The sequence below is a fragment of the Gouania willdenowi genome, chromosome 9 (assembly GCF_900634775.1).
Source record: "Gouania willdenowi chromosome 9, fGouWil2.1, whole genome shotgun sequence".
Lineage (NCBI taxonomy): Eukaryota > Metazoa > Chordata > Actinopteri > Blenniiformes > Gobiesocidae > Gouania > Gouania willdenowi.
Window position 1 is genome coordinate 35,373,686 of NC_041052.1, and position 13,490 is coordinate 35,387,175.

The 13,490-nt window shown below is 36.9% G+C and overlaps 1 protein-coding gene across 1 annotated transcript in view; it reads right to left on the bottom strand.

Annotated features, from left to right (window-relative positions):
* The window catches only part of osbp2b (oxysterol binding protein 2b), a 73,041-nt gene that overhangs the window by 24,454 nt on the left and 35,097 nt on the right, over window positions 1-13,490 (bottom strand). The window contains exon 3 of the mRNA XM_028458335.1: window positions 3,822-4,072. Within this exon, the coding sequence (XP_028314136.1) occupies window positions 3,822-4,072 (251 nt within the window). The remainder of the gene's footprint in view (window positions 1-3,821; window positions 4,073-13,490) is intronic.

A 13,490-nucleotide genomic window follows, 5' to 3' on the forward strand; every position in this document is an offset into this window, starting at 1 on the left:
TTGATTGTTGTCTGGTCATTTCATTTTAATAATATTCATTGATCATTTTAAAACAAAAATTAACTTACTTAGTAATGGTTGGGTGTAGAAATATAACAAATTACTTTACTTCTTTTAAAACGTACATAAGAACAAGTAAAATTACTGATTTGGAAATGTACAAGTACACATAAAAGCTTCTCAATTACAGTACCATGAGAACTTGTAATTAGACGTTCAGCTTCTCAAATATAAATCGAGTTCAAATCAAATACAGTATAAAAATATCTCAGCTAGCACACCTTGTCACTTTGAGCACTAATCCAGGCACTCGTAACACAATCTCATAAACTTGACCAAAAACTAATTCTACAAGAAAAAAAATGTCTCACAAGGTTGGGAACCACTGCAATAAAGTATTCTGGGTTAAATGTACGGATGCAAAATGCCACACAGGCACATTTATTAAAAAACAGCTGCAAAATATGGGCCACTTCAGTCTCATCTCCTCTATGGGACAGCACGTGTGAGTGAGTTCTGTAGTGTGGCTTGTTTACGGAAAGGTCTGGGTTAGGATGCACTCAGAAAACCATCTAACTGTGCTTTTCATGCTGTGCTCGTCTAAAATGAGTATTTTTCAATAAAAAAAGCTGTAAAATAAAAATAAATCGATGTAGATGATATTGGAATTTTCTATACCACCAAAACATAAATCACAATATATATTGACTCTCTGTATATTGCCCAGGTCTAACCATCACTGTGCAGAGTTTCAAAGTCTTGTTTGTCCTCACACATGACTGTAAACTGTTAAATGAACATTACTAATTCTTTATAATTAAAAGCAAAACCCTGAAGATCAAATACCATTTTAAAACACGTGAGGTCAATAACTATCACTTATTCTATAATATCAGTGGGAGGAACTTTTTTCATGGATGACACATCTAGCTACAAAGTTCCTTCTGCTTGCATTTAATTCTTTAAAAATCTTCAAATCTAAAAGCTAATTAAATCTGTAGATACTTGACATGCAATAAAGCCAAAATAAACAGGCACTGACCCATGATCAAAGCTGCTGAGGTAGCAGGACCAAAGACAAATGTGGTATATTTGTCTGGCTTCAGTCAGGGCAGGTCTGTCTATTTGTCTGTCTGTCTCAGAGTATTCCAGAAAGATCTGACATTCCCTACCAGCAGGGAAAAGTCGAGGTTCCATGGGAGGGAAAGGGGGGAGCGGGGCTATTCCTGTCGCGTCCCCACCCACTATCATATCAAGTATCAATCAGTCAAGCGCTCAGGACTCCCTGAACTCTCATCCTTAACGTACTGCAGAGAACATGAAACTTACCATCTGCATTAATGCTTAATATTAGGAAGAAGACTAATGGTTAAAGGGTATACAACACCAGTTTTCATGTTGATGCTACGTGCAGAAACACACGCTAAATAGTGCATTTACAGAGTATTTTATATTATCGTGTCCATCTTAATGTTAGATTTTGCATTTTTATGTAGTTTTTCGAAGAATGTCCTTAGAGCCTGGGACCAGGCTCAGCCATTGGCTCACTTTATAATCAAGCAGCAAAAATTAGGGATAAAAATTAATCCACTACCATCACTGCATTGTTCTGGAGAAGCACAAGTGGCTAAGCTTTAAAAGCTTTAGCAACTTGTGCTTCCTCAAACTAACATTTGAATGCACCAATAACCGAGCACCTGAACCAGTCAGTTCCATTATCCAAAGACAAAACAGCAATAACAAACTCACCAGAGGTTCCATCAATCACAACTGGATTGCAGGACTTCATTTGGTCAGTCTACCTTCATCTACTAAAGTGATAAGTTGTGGAATCCACTACCAACTGAACTCAAAACCAAATCAGATTTTAAAACATTAACCTGTGCAACAATGTTTTATAATCTTTGTATTGTGGGTGGGTAAGTTTTATAGTTTTGACAATGTATTCCACGTTAGTGTAGAAAGGCACTGGATGCCTAACTACTCGTAACGTCTCCGCGGTGGAGCTACGTGCTTCACTGCCCATAAATCTCCATCGTCTTCGTCTGTAACGTGTACTGTTTTTGGCGAGGCCTCAGGAGATCTTCACGCATAATAGGCAGATATAGCGACTTGTAGTCTCTACAAATAGTTCATTGTGTCCTTCGAGAAGACCAGAAGGATAATCCACTAGTTCCTGCCCTGTAGATCTTCTGCATTTATGGAGATTATTGTGATTCAACCATGGATAAGGTCAATATTTATATGTGAAATACAATCCTCTGCCGACCTGTCCAGAATGTAGCCCCACCTACCGCCTGAAGAAAGCTGGAGATAAGCCTCGGCAGAACCCCGCGACCCAGAAAATGAGCAAGCGCGTCAGAAAATAGATATAGAAATACGATCCACCTTGAACACATACACAAGTACTTTATTTTTAAATAAACCAGATGTTTTCTTCTGTGTGTGTGCACTACTTCCTGTTCCACAGGAGCTTTTTTTGCTGACTTTATGCATCGTTGCACCAGCATCTGTCAAATTTAGAAGGTCTGCGTATCTGTTGCGGAGGGCTCTGGACTCACAGAGTCGTTACGCAGAGGTGATGCACTGCATACGCTGGCAGTGGAAATTGACACATTGACTAGAATGGAAACGTATCAGCTCTGTTGCCGTTACGCAAAAGATACGCTGCAGTTACGCTGCCAACTCTGTGGAAAAAAGGTGTTTTGTCTTTCCTAGGTAATGACTGCTTCCAATTAAGCATAATCAAACAAGACTGAACGAGACTGAATAAAATGAGTTACCTAGCTTGGAGAAGAAGAGCCATAACTACTGTTGGAGGAACAGACCATAATGTTTTAGTGGCGTTAACAGGACCTAGTGAAGGGTAAAACTGTCTGTCTAAATCTGGGATGTCCGTGCTTGCAGCACAGTGACTCTTGTTTAACGTACACTTTGCCATCAAGTGATGCCATTCACACATTGGCTGTGTTTGAAATCGTATACTTGCATACTAGTACTACTCATACTAAATCTGTCAAAATGAGTATGTATGTAGTGCGTCCACATTAGATCTTATGGAAAGATTGAGTATGCGAGAAATACCCAGATGTATACTATATGGAGACATTTCTGAGGTATGCACGGTGGGCACGCTAGTCATGCTCTACAGCCCCATGACGCATTATGACTACGAACGGAACATAAAATGGTCCTGGGACCAGCTTAAAGCTAAAAATCAAACATCATCTTTTCAAAATGAAAGCATCTCTTCTTATCATTCATTAGTTTTTTAATACCGGAAGTTTAGTCAGAAGCACAATGGAAGGAGGGTCTCCAAAAATCTCCGAAGTGTGGGAATGAAATGTGTTTCCGTGAGTTTTATGGATCAAATGAGCACATGTTGATATTCTACTTGGTCACTCTCTCACTTAAAATATTTTCAGAACTTTCAAAGGTGGAGAATCCACAGAGATTTTTAGCCTCAGTGTGATTCAGGTTTTTGTCGTTGTATGTTCCAAATGCATCTTAGGAAACTTGGAAGTATACTTCAGTTGGATTGGTCACCATCCTAATCCTCCGAACTATACTTATAGTACATAGTAGACAACATGTACAGTACTCCTTGAGTTTGTAGTGCATAGCAGAGTATAGCATTTCGACCACAGCCAACAACTCACTCTTAGAGGACTTGATTTTTCCTTATACGACTGAAAGCTGAACCATAAGGAACAGGTTACTGTCTACTGTCTTTTTTGTTGCCCGACACATCTTGACTACTGTCAGTGATAGAATCTTTAAAATAAATGACTTTGAAATACATGTATACCTCCTGTACTTACATTGATCATAGCATTGGACGTGATGCGAAAGAGTGTGGCTCGCTCATTAACTGCCTTGATCTTTTCTCCTCCGTCCACGGCAACTTTCAGGCCTTCAAGTTCACTCAGTGACCGCTGCAAGGCTGCACCATGCTTGGCGATCAGGTCGTTGCATGTGCTGAGGTCATCCAGCTTGCTTACAAGAATCTTCAGAGTTCCCTGGATCTCGCTGCGGTCCGATTGGGATGTGGGCTCCTCGTCCCCTGAGTCATCTGCAGGAGGAAGAAAGATGAGTTGGTAAATCAGTTAATGTATTTAAAGGCACTACCACTGCTACCACTGGGAGCAGAGAACCTTCTAGAGCTGGGGGTCAACTATAATTGTAATCAAGTAATTGATAATTAATTACAATTATGGTGTAATTATAATTGTAATTCAAAAAATCTGTTGCTGTTGTAATCGTAATTAAATTGTAATTGAGTTTGTAATTGTAACTGCCATGAAAATTCTTTAAAAAATTGTCAATTATAATTTAACGCAAAACTAGGGAATCATGTTGCAGTTCTATGTACAGTTCTACACATATGTAGTAAACAATTATTGCATACCAAACTTTTACACATTTTAACATTTGAAAAAAATTGAAATCTAGGGATATAATGACACAATAAAGGCTCAGATGCCCACATCAAAAATATCAAAACCTATATTATCATTGATTAGGAAGTTTAATAGGGAAACCAATAGATAGGAAACCGTTGGACGTTTAGGAACCGTTATCATAAGAGATGCTAACAGAAAGCTACACAAGAGGAAACTTAACTTTTATTTGGTTATTTATTTCAGGCTCAGTAATTGTGATTAATTGTAATTGAGAACATAATTGTAATTGAGAACATAATTGTAATTGACTTTCTGAGAATAAAAAATAATTGTAATTTAATTGTATTGGGGAAAAAGTGCAGGCCTCTGTATTCGTAATTGAAACTGAAAAATGTAATTGACCCCAACCCTGAGGACTTCTGTGTCTTGCTCAAGGACACTTCAACAAAAAAGACTGACACCATCAGAGGGCTTGAACTCTTGACCTTTTTACTTTGAGGCTGTAAGGTTGTCTGTCGAGTCAATTTAGATTTTTATTTTCCCAGTAGAGAATTAAACAGTGTTTAAACTAATGATGTTCCTCCACTGTCCACACCTATAGACGTAAGACATTCAACAATGCACGAACACCAAAAACTGAAATCAATGACCTCATTCAAACCAAGTTGTAGTGGGTTTTGTTCCTAAAAAGTATTGATTCTCTTCATAGGGGTTACTCAAGGTTACACAAAACATAAGAGGGCAGTGTTGCAGTGTCAGCTTTGTTACACTTCTCTAATCACAGGCAAGCAGAGGTGCACGCCATGCATGTATGTCACGCACTGACACACACACATACACACACACACAGGACTGAAATAAAAAAGGGGTGCGGCCAAGGTCCAAAAAGAGATGAGTAACAGTTACAGTAACAAGCTGCAACCCAATCCAATGAATTGAAATATATTTACACACAAGCTTTCAGTTAATTTCATATAAAATTATTTAAATTAAATTGGGCTTTTTTGCCTTTATTGTCATGTATATGTTGTTACACATACATTGAAATTTGTCCTCTGCATTTTAACCCATCCTTGGGGAGCAGTCGGCAGCCATTTTGCAGCGCCTAAAAGCATACACACTGTATATATATATATATATATATATATATATATATATATATATATATAGTAAGAAGAAAACCATTTATAACATCAGTTTAATGTTTAGGCCACAGTGTTAGGCGGCAGCGCACACTGAAACAGGCACATGTATTGGTGATGACTCAACAAGCTGCTTTTAGAAACACCTTCCATGTTCTTGGCTCCTGCCTGAAAACTAAAACAACCAACAAGTCAAGAGGAGCACACATATACAGTGTATGAAATTACTATGACTGCCAAAGAAACAAAAGACAAAGAGCCAAGGAGGCCTGAAGAAAATCATTACAGAACACCAGGGATGTTGGCGTGTAAACATTTAAACTCTCGAGTCAACTGCCTGTTTTTAAGTGACGTAATAATGTATCAGCAGTACGTTTTTATATAAGTGTGTGTGACAAAAATAAATCTATGAAAAACACACCCACAACAAGAATATTTTTAAATGATCAATGTTCGAGTGAGAAACCTCACATGCACACGCCTGCATGGAGCACTGTGTCGTCTGGAAATACTTTACGCTAAAAAGTGACAAAGTTTAATACAAACTTTTCAACAAATAACCTTCAGGCTATAATTCAACCAGGTCAAAGCAGAGCCTCATTTAACAGCAGCTGGACGTTAGCACACACAGGCTGATCACTGTTAGCAAAGACGGAATAGCTTAGCAAGCTAACGTTAGCATCTCATCTTTATTTGGTACCGATGTAATGATGTCAAGGCAGAGAATATTTATCTATGGAGGTGTTAGAGCAGCCATGGTATCATTAGCAGATACCATCATGTTACATTTACTATTTGTATAATTAAAGCCGCAGTTTGTAATTTTTTTTTGGCATTGTTTGGTCAAAAATTTTTAATCATCTCTGAGCATATTGTAATCCAAAGTGTTCTGAATGGTTGTCACACTCCTGGAATCTGGATGTCAGCCAATCAGAGATCTTTCTACAAACACGTGTGCTTCATGAGCTGTTTTGATCGTTTCTTTTGGCTGATCGACTGAAGTCAGGCATGTCCAGGGACCATTGGTAGTAAACGTGCATTGGCGAACGTTCCAGCAGAAGTCCCCATAACAGTGTTAGCCACAACAGTTACAAGGCAAATCAAGCAGAAAAGGGCAGGCTGAGGGTGAGAAGCAACAGAATAAAGTGAGGAGGAACAAATTGTTTTCGCTTTGCGTCCTCGCAGACCTCCGTGACTGCGCAGGGTCCGCACACACACACACTGGCTTCAGAGGGAGAGCAAGAACAGATGGGATAAATCCCGTGTAAACCTAAGAGAAGTTTATTCATTTTTTATTCATTAATTTTATAATCTGGATGCGGAGTGATGGTTGTCAGTTTGCTCAGAGCTTCTGTAAGCTCTCTGGCGGCTCAGAGCAGTAACTACAGTGATATGTGCATTCATGTCAGAGTCTCTAAAACACCAGAAACATATCCACTGACACAAAATAATATCCCTACATTTGTCAGTAGTCTCTATTTAGATAAAAAAAAAAAAAAAGTCGCTAAGAACGTTCACAAAAGACACCGGTATGAGATGTTGAGTCTCGGTTTCAAAACAGCGTGGAGAGAGGATTCTACAAACTGCAGCTTTAAGTACTCAAAGCTTTACTTTGTATTCAGTAACAGGAAGCTATCAACACTTCTCTCATTCTCCACTTCTATGTTAAATTAAAATGTAATTATTGAGAGCTCAACTGTAACTGATTTATTATTTGTTTAGTTTGTTGCTTTTTGTATAGTTACCATAGTTCAATGTGAATGTTGATCACATTGATTATTGATCAATAATTTTGCCTATTGGTCTGTTTTTTGTCCAAAAATTGGAAAGATTCCAGTGCTCATTGGTTTGTTTTCAGTGTGATTTGCTTCCTTTGATTCATCACTGAGGAGATACTTTGATGTTCAACAGAGTTCAGCTTCTCTTCTGTCTCACAGTGTGCACAACTCACTAGTATTTAAACTAGTTATACAGAGGATGTTTTCAGATAAATATCAAATTCACACAACTTTTAAAGACAGTGTTTTGACCTTGTAGATTTTTTTTTTGCCTAATGTGAACCGTTTTAGAACAAGTTCTGATTAACGGCCGGGCAAGTGGAACGTCTCCGCGCCGAATAGCACGTTCTCGAAAATTCAGTCAACTGACTCAGTTCCAGCGAGTAAAACAAATTAAATTGTGCAACGTAAAATCGGAATCTACATTGAATTGCCTTTGAAACAATATTTCACACGACAATGTTCAGATAAAATTAGAAATTACTGGAAAAGGGGGTGGGTTCCCGGGCCCCCAGTAGTCACTTGAAAAATGAGGCCCCCTGGCGCCCCCGTGGCTTATACGGAGTAATAGGTCCCATTCATATATTGGTATGTGTCAATGATTCGGTACCACCAACTGCCGCAATATCTGACTCACAAACAAATGAGAAAATTATTTTAATGGAAATTGACAAAAAAGGCCCCTAATCAAATTGTGCGAGGCATAATCATAATCTGCGTTGAATTACCTTTGAAACGATATATCACACGACTATGTGCCCATAAATTTGGAAATTACCAGAAATGGGGGGTGGGCCCCTGGGTCCCATTTCAAAAAAGGGCTCAGATCGTTTCTTCATATTCATTAAGAGACTTTTCATACCAAACTGCATTTCGATCTAACAAAAACTAACGGAGAACTAATTTGAAAAATGGGGCCCCTTGGTGCCCCCTTGACACGTACGAGGTAATGGGCCCCATTATATTGGTATGTGCCAATGATTCAGTTCCACTAACCGTCGTAATATTTGACTTACAAATAAATTAGAAAATTACTTTAATGGAAATTGCCAAAAAAGGGGGGTGTACACAAGAAGAAGAAGTAGAAGAAGAAGAAAGTGAGTGGCGTTTTGAGTCCAGTAGCCCAGCCTAAAAAAAAAAACTAGTGTAATAGACTCGTTGAGTAGTCGATAAGAAAACATCAGTGTGGTCGGCAAGGAAAAAAGTCCGTTAGCTACCTCTCTAGAACAAACATATTCTACTGGCAGATTTCCTTAGATATTCTTTTATTGTAATAAAAAATCAATATATATAGTATATTAAATATACTGTAAGCCTGGCTATGTACTGCCTTTCTGAGCCACTAAAGTGGGTAAAGTGTCAAATGTCCAAGTATCTTTCTCTGCAATGTGTTATTCCTTATGCACCAGATCATTTTTACTGGTATCAAAAACTGTGATTGGCTGCACTATACCCACATATCACTGGATTTCCTGCCTGAGTAACAGGTCCAATAACACCAAACAATAAGCTTTGCCTATTCTAGTCTGCTCATTTTATAATAAATAAGTAAACAACAACCTTAATAGCCCATTTTAGGGCTGCTTTAGCTTCACAGGCACAGGAGAGCACAAAGGAAGCAAGGTTTCACACCAGAACCTACCTTATCACCAGTCCGCTTTTGCAAATTAGGAACTAATTTTTCCAGAAACAAAAAAAGCCAGATAGAAAGTCAGACACCGGTCTGAGGAGAGTGAAGCAAAGACAGCCAGAGTTTAAGTGTTCAGATCAGGCTGAAGAGGGTAATGAAATTAGCCTTTGATTGATAATGCATGACTACAAAATAATTACCTTCAGAGAGTTGGAACTTAGGCAGCAAAGTAGATACAGTATATCTATATTCTGTTAATGTTGTTTTGTTTTTTGAAATGAATTTACACATTTTAATAGAATTAAAACAACTGAACGTCAATTCAATTTTGATTACATTTATAATATCGGTGTTGCTCTGTTTTTTTCCTTAAACAGGAGTTGGTTTTAAGAGCATTAGAGAGACATGATAGCATTGATTCATTGACAATCAATCAGAATCTACACAGGAAAATGCAAACCAACATAGATTCCCCATTTACATCAAATAATATCACAGTCCAAATGAAACCTTTTCATGATTGAAAAGGAGCAGTAAGAAGAATTAATTTCTTATATTTCTGCCACTTAACTTAATCAATACATAATTGATGACCACACCAAGCTTCCCCATCAGTCCACACAATTTCCACTATTCTCTAATAATCTAAAAATGACAAATCAAAATCTTTGCTCTTCCAGGAAGGATTTTATGGGATGTTGAATATGCTGGGTTTTGATCTGGTTTTGTAAAATGACGCAAAAAAGTCCGACATTCAAAAGGCCACATAGAGAGCAGATTAAAATTAAAACAGTAACAATACAGATAGTTTTCTTTCAGTTTAAAAACTACTCACCAAGCAGAGGAATCCTTTGGAAGAGGTTCTTTTCTAGGTCAGGGGCCTCTCTTGCTTTAGGAAAACAAGTGCTTGTCTGCTAAATCTTGTTTATTTTTTAAGATAGTATGCGTCAACTTTACTGAAATTAGACACATTCTAATAATTTAGTCTGTTCTGGTGTAAAACCTAAATCTCAGCAGAGAATCTGACAGTATATTCTCAGTCCCTCCATGAAATTCTTGTTTTTGAGCTGTCAATTGCAATTGAAGCAAAACAGCTCTATGGCTTACACGTATGTAGTTAATTATTATTAATTAATTATTATTATTACTGTTAATAAAATGTGTTTAATATTAAGATTTCCTACTATACATATATACTGTATATATATGTCTTTGTGACTATGTTTTTATCTTTTCTTAGTTAAACCTGAAGCTAGTTATGTTGTTGTTTTTCAATTTCTTGCACAAAAAGCCAGAAGGTGCTGTTACTGTTATTTAATGAAACTTGAAGCTGCTTGTATTTTTTATTACTTCTACAAAAAGCCAACAGGTGCTGTTAATTGAATTGGAAGAGTTCAATAAAAAATATTGAAAATGTGATGGTGCTTTGTGTCAGTTCACTACGAGAGCTACTGTACCAGGAATGTCCGGCCCACATACCATATCCTTCCGACAATATAGCCCACGGCAAAGTGTAGTTGAACAGCCCTGTCCTATAGGCTCTCCTAAAAGCCCTGACAATATCAAACAGCTGATATTAGATATATCACACCTGAACATATTCACTTTCTCTTTATGGTTAGCTGAAAAGTCAATTTCCCTTCCCCACTGTAAGGTTTACTAGCATTTGATTATTACCCATGTGCTGAGGCAGACAAAAGTGGGTTTCTTTGGTGATAGCATCTTTGCTATCCGAGAAAACTATCTGTTTACTGCTGATATTAAAGTACCCAAACATTAAAACACAAATGGTTTAAATCCTAAGGAATGAAAACATCTGTGCAGTGTGCACTATTATCCTGACAGAGCCAATATCTTAAATGCTTTGCCTTACAGCAGCAGATTAAGATGGATGGCTTCTTGTTTAGAAGTCAATGTTGTAAGACAAGGCTAGAAACCAAACCCATTACTACGCAAGTCATGCCTCAAGGGCAAACTGCACTCCCCCGTCCCCCCTTAATGCCTACAACCTCAAAGAACACATTGGACCAACAACACTAATGAGTGTGTGTCTTTACTTATAACATACAGCAACATCATCAATACATTCATTCATTCATTGTACCATATAAATGCGTGATATGGTCCCAACACGTGTGAGTGTTTGATCCATGTCGTAGAGCTATTTACATTTAGCTTTCAGGAAAACAGACGCCAACAGACAAATGCAGCCATGTGATTATGTAGCATGAGATTTAACGAGCGAATTTGAACGAGACAATCAATTACCTGTTTTCTGGGGAAAATACAATAAATGTGTAATATTTAGGGGTGGGAACCTCTGGGTTCCTCACGATGTGATACGCAATACAAAGCTCACGATAACGATTATCTCACGATATGATGATACTGCGATTATCGATATATTGGTCAGAAATCAATCTACGATAATTTATGACATAAGAAAAATACAATTTTTATTTTATATCACTGAAAGACAATAAATTGAAAAAGTGTCCTATGAACAGTGACACTATTTTTGTGCAACATCTGTAAATAAGAATCAACATACCAATGTAAACAAAAAAGTATCTCCAATAGTGATTTCTGTAAACAAAAAATAGGGTCTTTCTTACCAGTGACACCATTATAGTGCAATATTCCAGTAAACAATATATTGGTTCCTTCAACAAACAGTGACAAAATTTCTGTGAAGACGTACCTGCAAATTTTAGTGAAAAAGCAGAAAAGGTTTTGAAAAAAAAAATATATATATATATTTTATTTTTTAAATCGATAACCGATCGTGCGGAAAAATATCGCACTTCTAGTAATATTGTCCCAAAATAAGCATGTAAAGTATTACCACAACAAGAACTACTATTATTTGTTTTAAAACTTTTTGCTTTTAAAAACACAAATAGGAAAAACCTACATGTTAGCTTGTATTAGGCTTGGATAAAGAGTTCTATATTCAGTCAGTGACAGTCCAAATGCATTTTTCACCCAATTGCAATCAAAAGACAAAACAAAACAAAATTAATATAAAGGTAAATAATAATAAAAGACAAATGTGATTAACCATATTTAAAGAATATATAAAAGAACTATCTAGTAGCACATAATGGAAAATATAGGACTGACACTTTTTGAAAGAGCATACAACATTGGAAAAGCAAATGAGAAACATATCAGTATCAGCAGATACTAGAGGAGAGACAGGATGACTCGATCCCATGGGATGGGACAGTAATTCTGCCCAGTAATTGCTAACTGGCTCCAGCTTACCCATGAGATGCATCAGGGGAAGACAAACCGAGGAGGCAGCAGGTTAAAACCAGTGACACGGCTCTCAACTCCCCCACAAGCAAATGAGAAACTGCAGAGCAACTCATCACTGTCCCTGAGCTGTGCAGCACACACTGATTGTGTGCATCCCATAGGACTCCTTAGGAACAACAAATGCAATAAACAAAACTGAACTGCACAGAATCTAAATTTGTAATTGTTTAGGAGGAAAAAAACACAATATACTGCGGTATATATAAACTGCAGTCCTCTTGGTTCAATAAACTCATAAGCATACCTACATAATGCATACTTTTGTTATTGTTTATTGGATCCCCATTAGCTTCCACCATAGTAGTAGCTAGTCTTCCTGGGGTTCCTAATCAAAAGCAGCAAAATATGTACAATAAAATTACAATAGAAAAAAAACAGAATAAAATACAATTACAAATACAATAATAAAAACGACAATAGAACAATACATGTCTCAATCTCACATGTACAACAGGGTTTTTAGTGTTTTTTTTTTATATACGTGCAAATCTGTTGAGTTCTTCAATTTATTAGGCATTTTTTTCCACAGTTAAGATGATCTAAATAAGACAGACTATTGTATCAAATCATGACCAGAAGAATGTCAGCGCTTGATTTACATATCTAATATTTTCAGACAAGCTGGTTTATCTGTCAGGATTATTTTCTTTAAAAAAAATAGTAGATTCATTTTATTGTAATTTGTCTTGTTATCATGTGCCAATGACTAGATCAGAAAAAATCATAGCCCTGGTGAGCTACTGGAATCTTATACAGTTATAAAGACAGTTGCAGTGAGTTACACAAAGAACAACAAACGAAAACCAAAATTCACATTTAACATGACAAACTCTCCAAACATGATCTGAAAGGTTGTTTATAAGTGCTCCTTTACCCAAAAAAATGCATCCAACCAGAGCAAAAGCAACCGTAAACAAGCCCTACGCAAATTATTACTTAAGTCAGACATTGGCAACGAAAATGTGCATTTTTAAATTCATGTTAGCATTTAGAAAAAGGACTAATTTCAGGAATAATACAGGAAAGAACAAATGTTTTTCACATCATTGTTTTTTGTTGTTTTGTGTATTTTTTTGTTGTTTAATGTGTTTTTGTTGATGATTTGTTTGTTTGTGGAATCATTTAGTGTATTTCTTCTGACGGTTTGTTTGTTTGTGGAGTCATTCAGTGTGCTTTTATTGATGGTTTGTTTTTGGAGTCAGCTTTTGTCATTTTT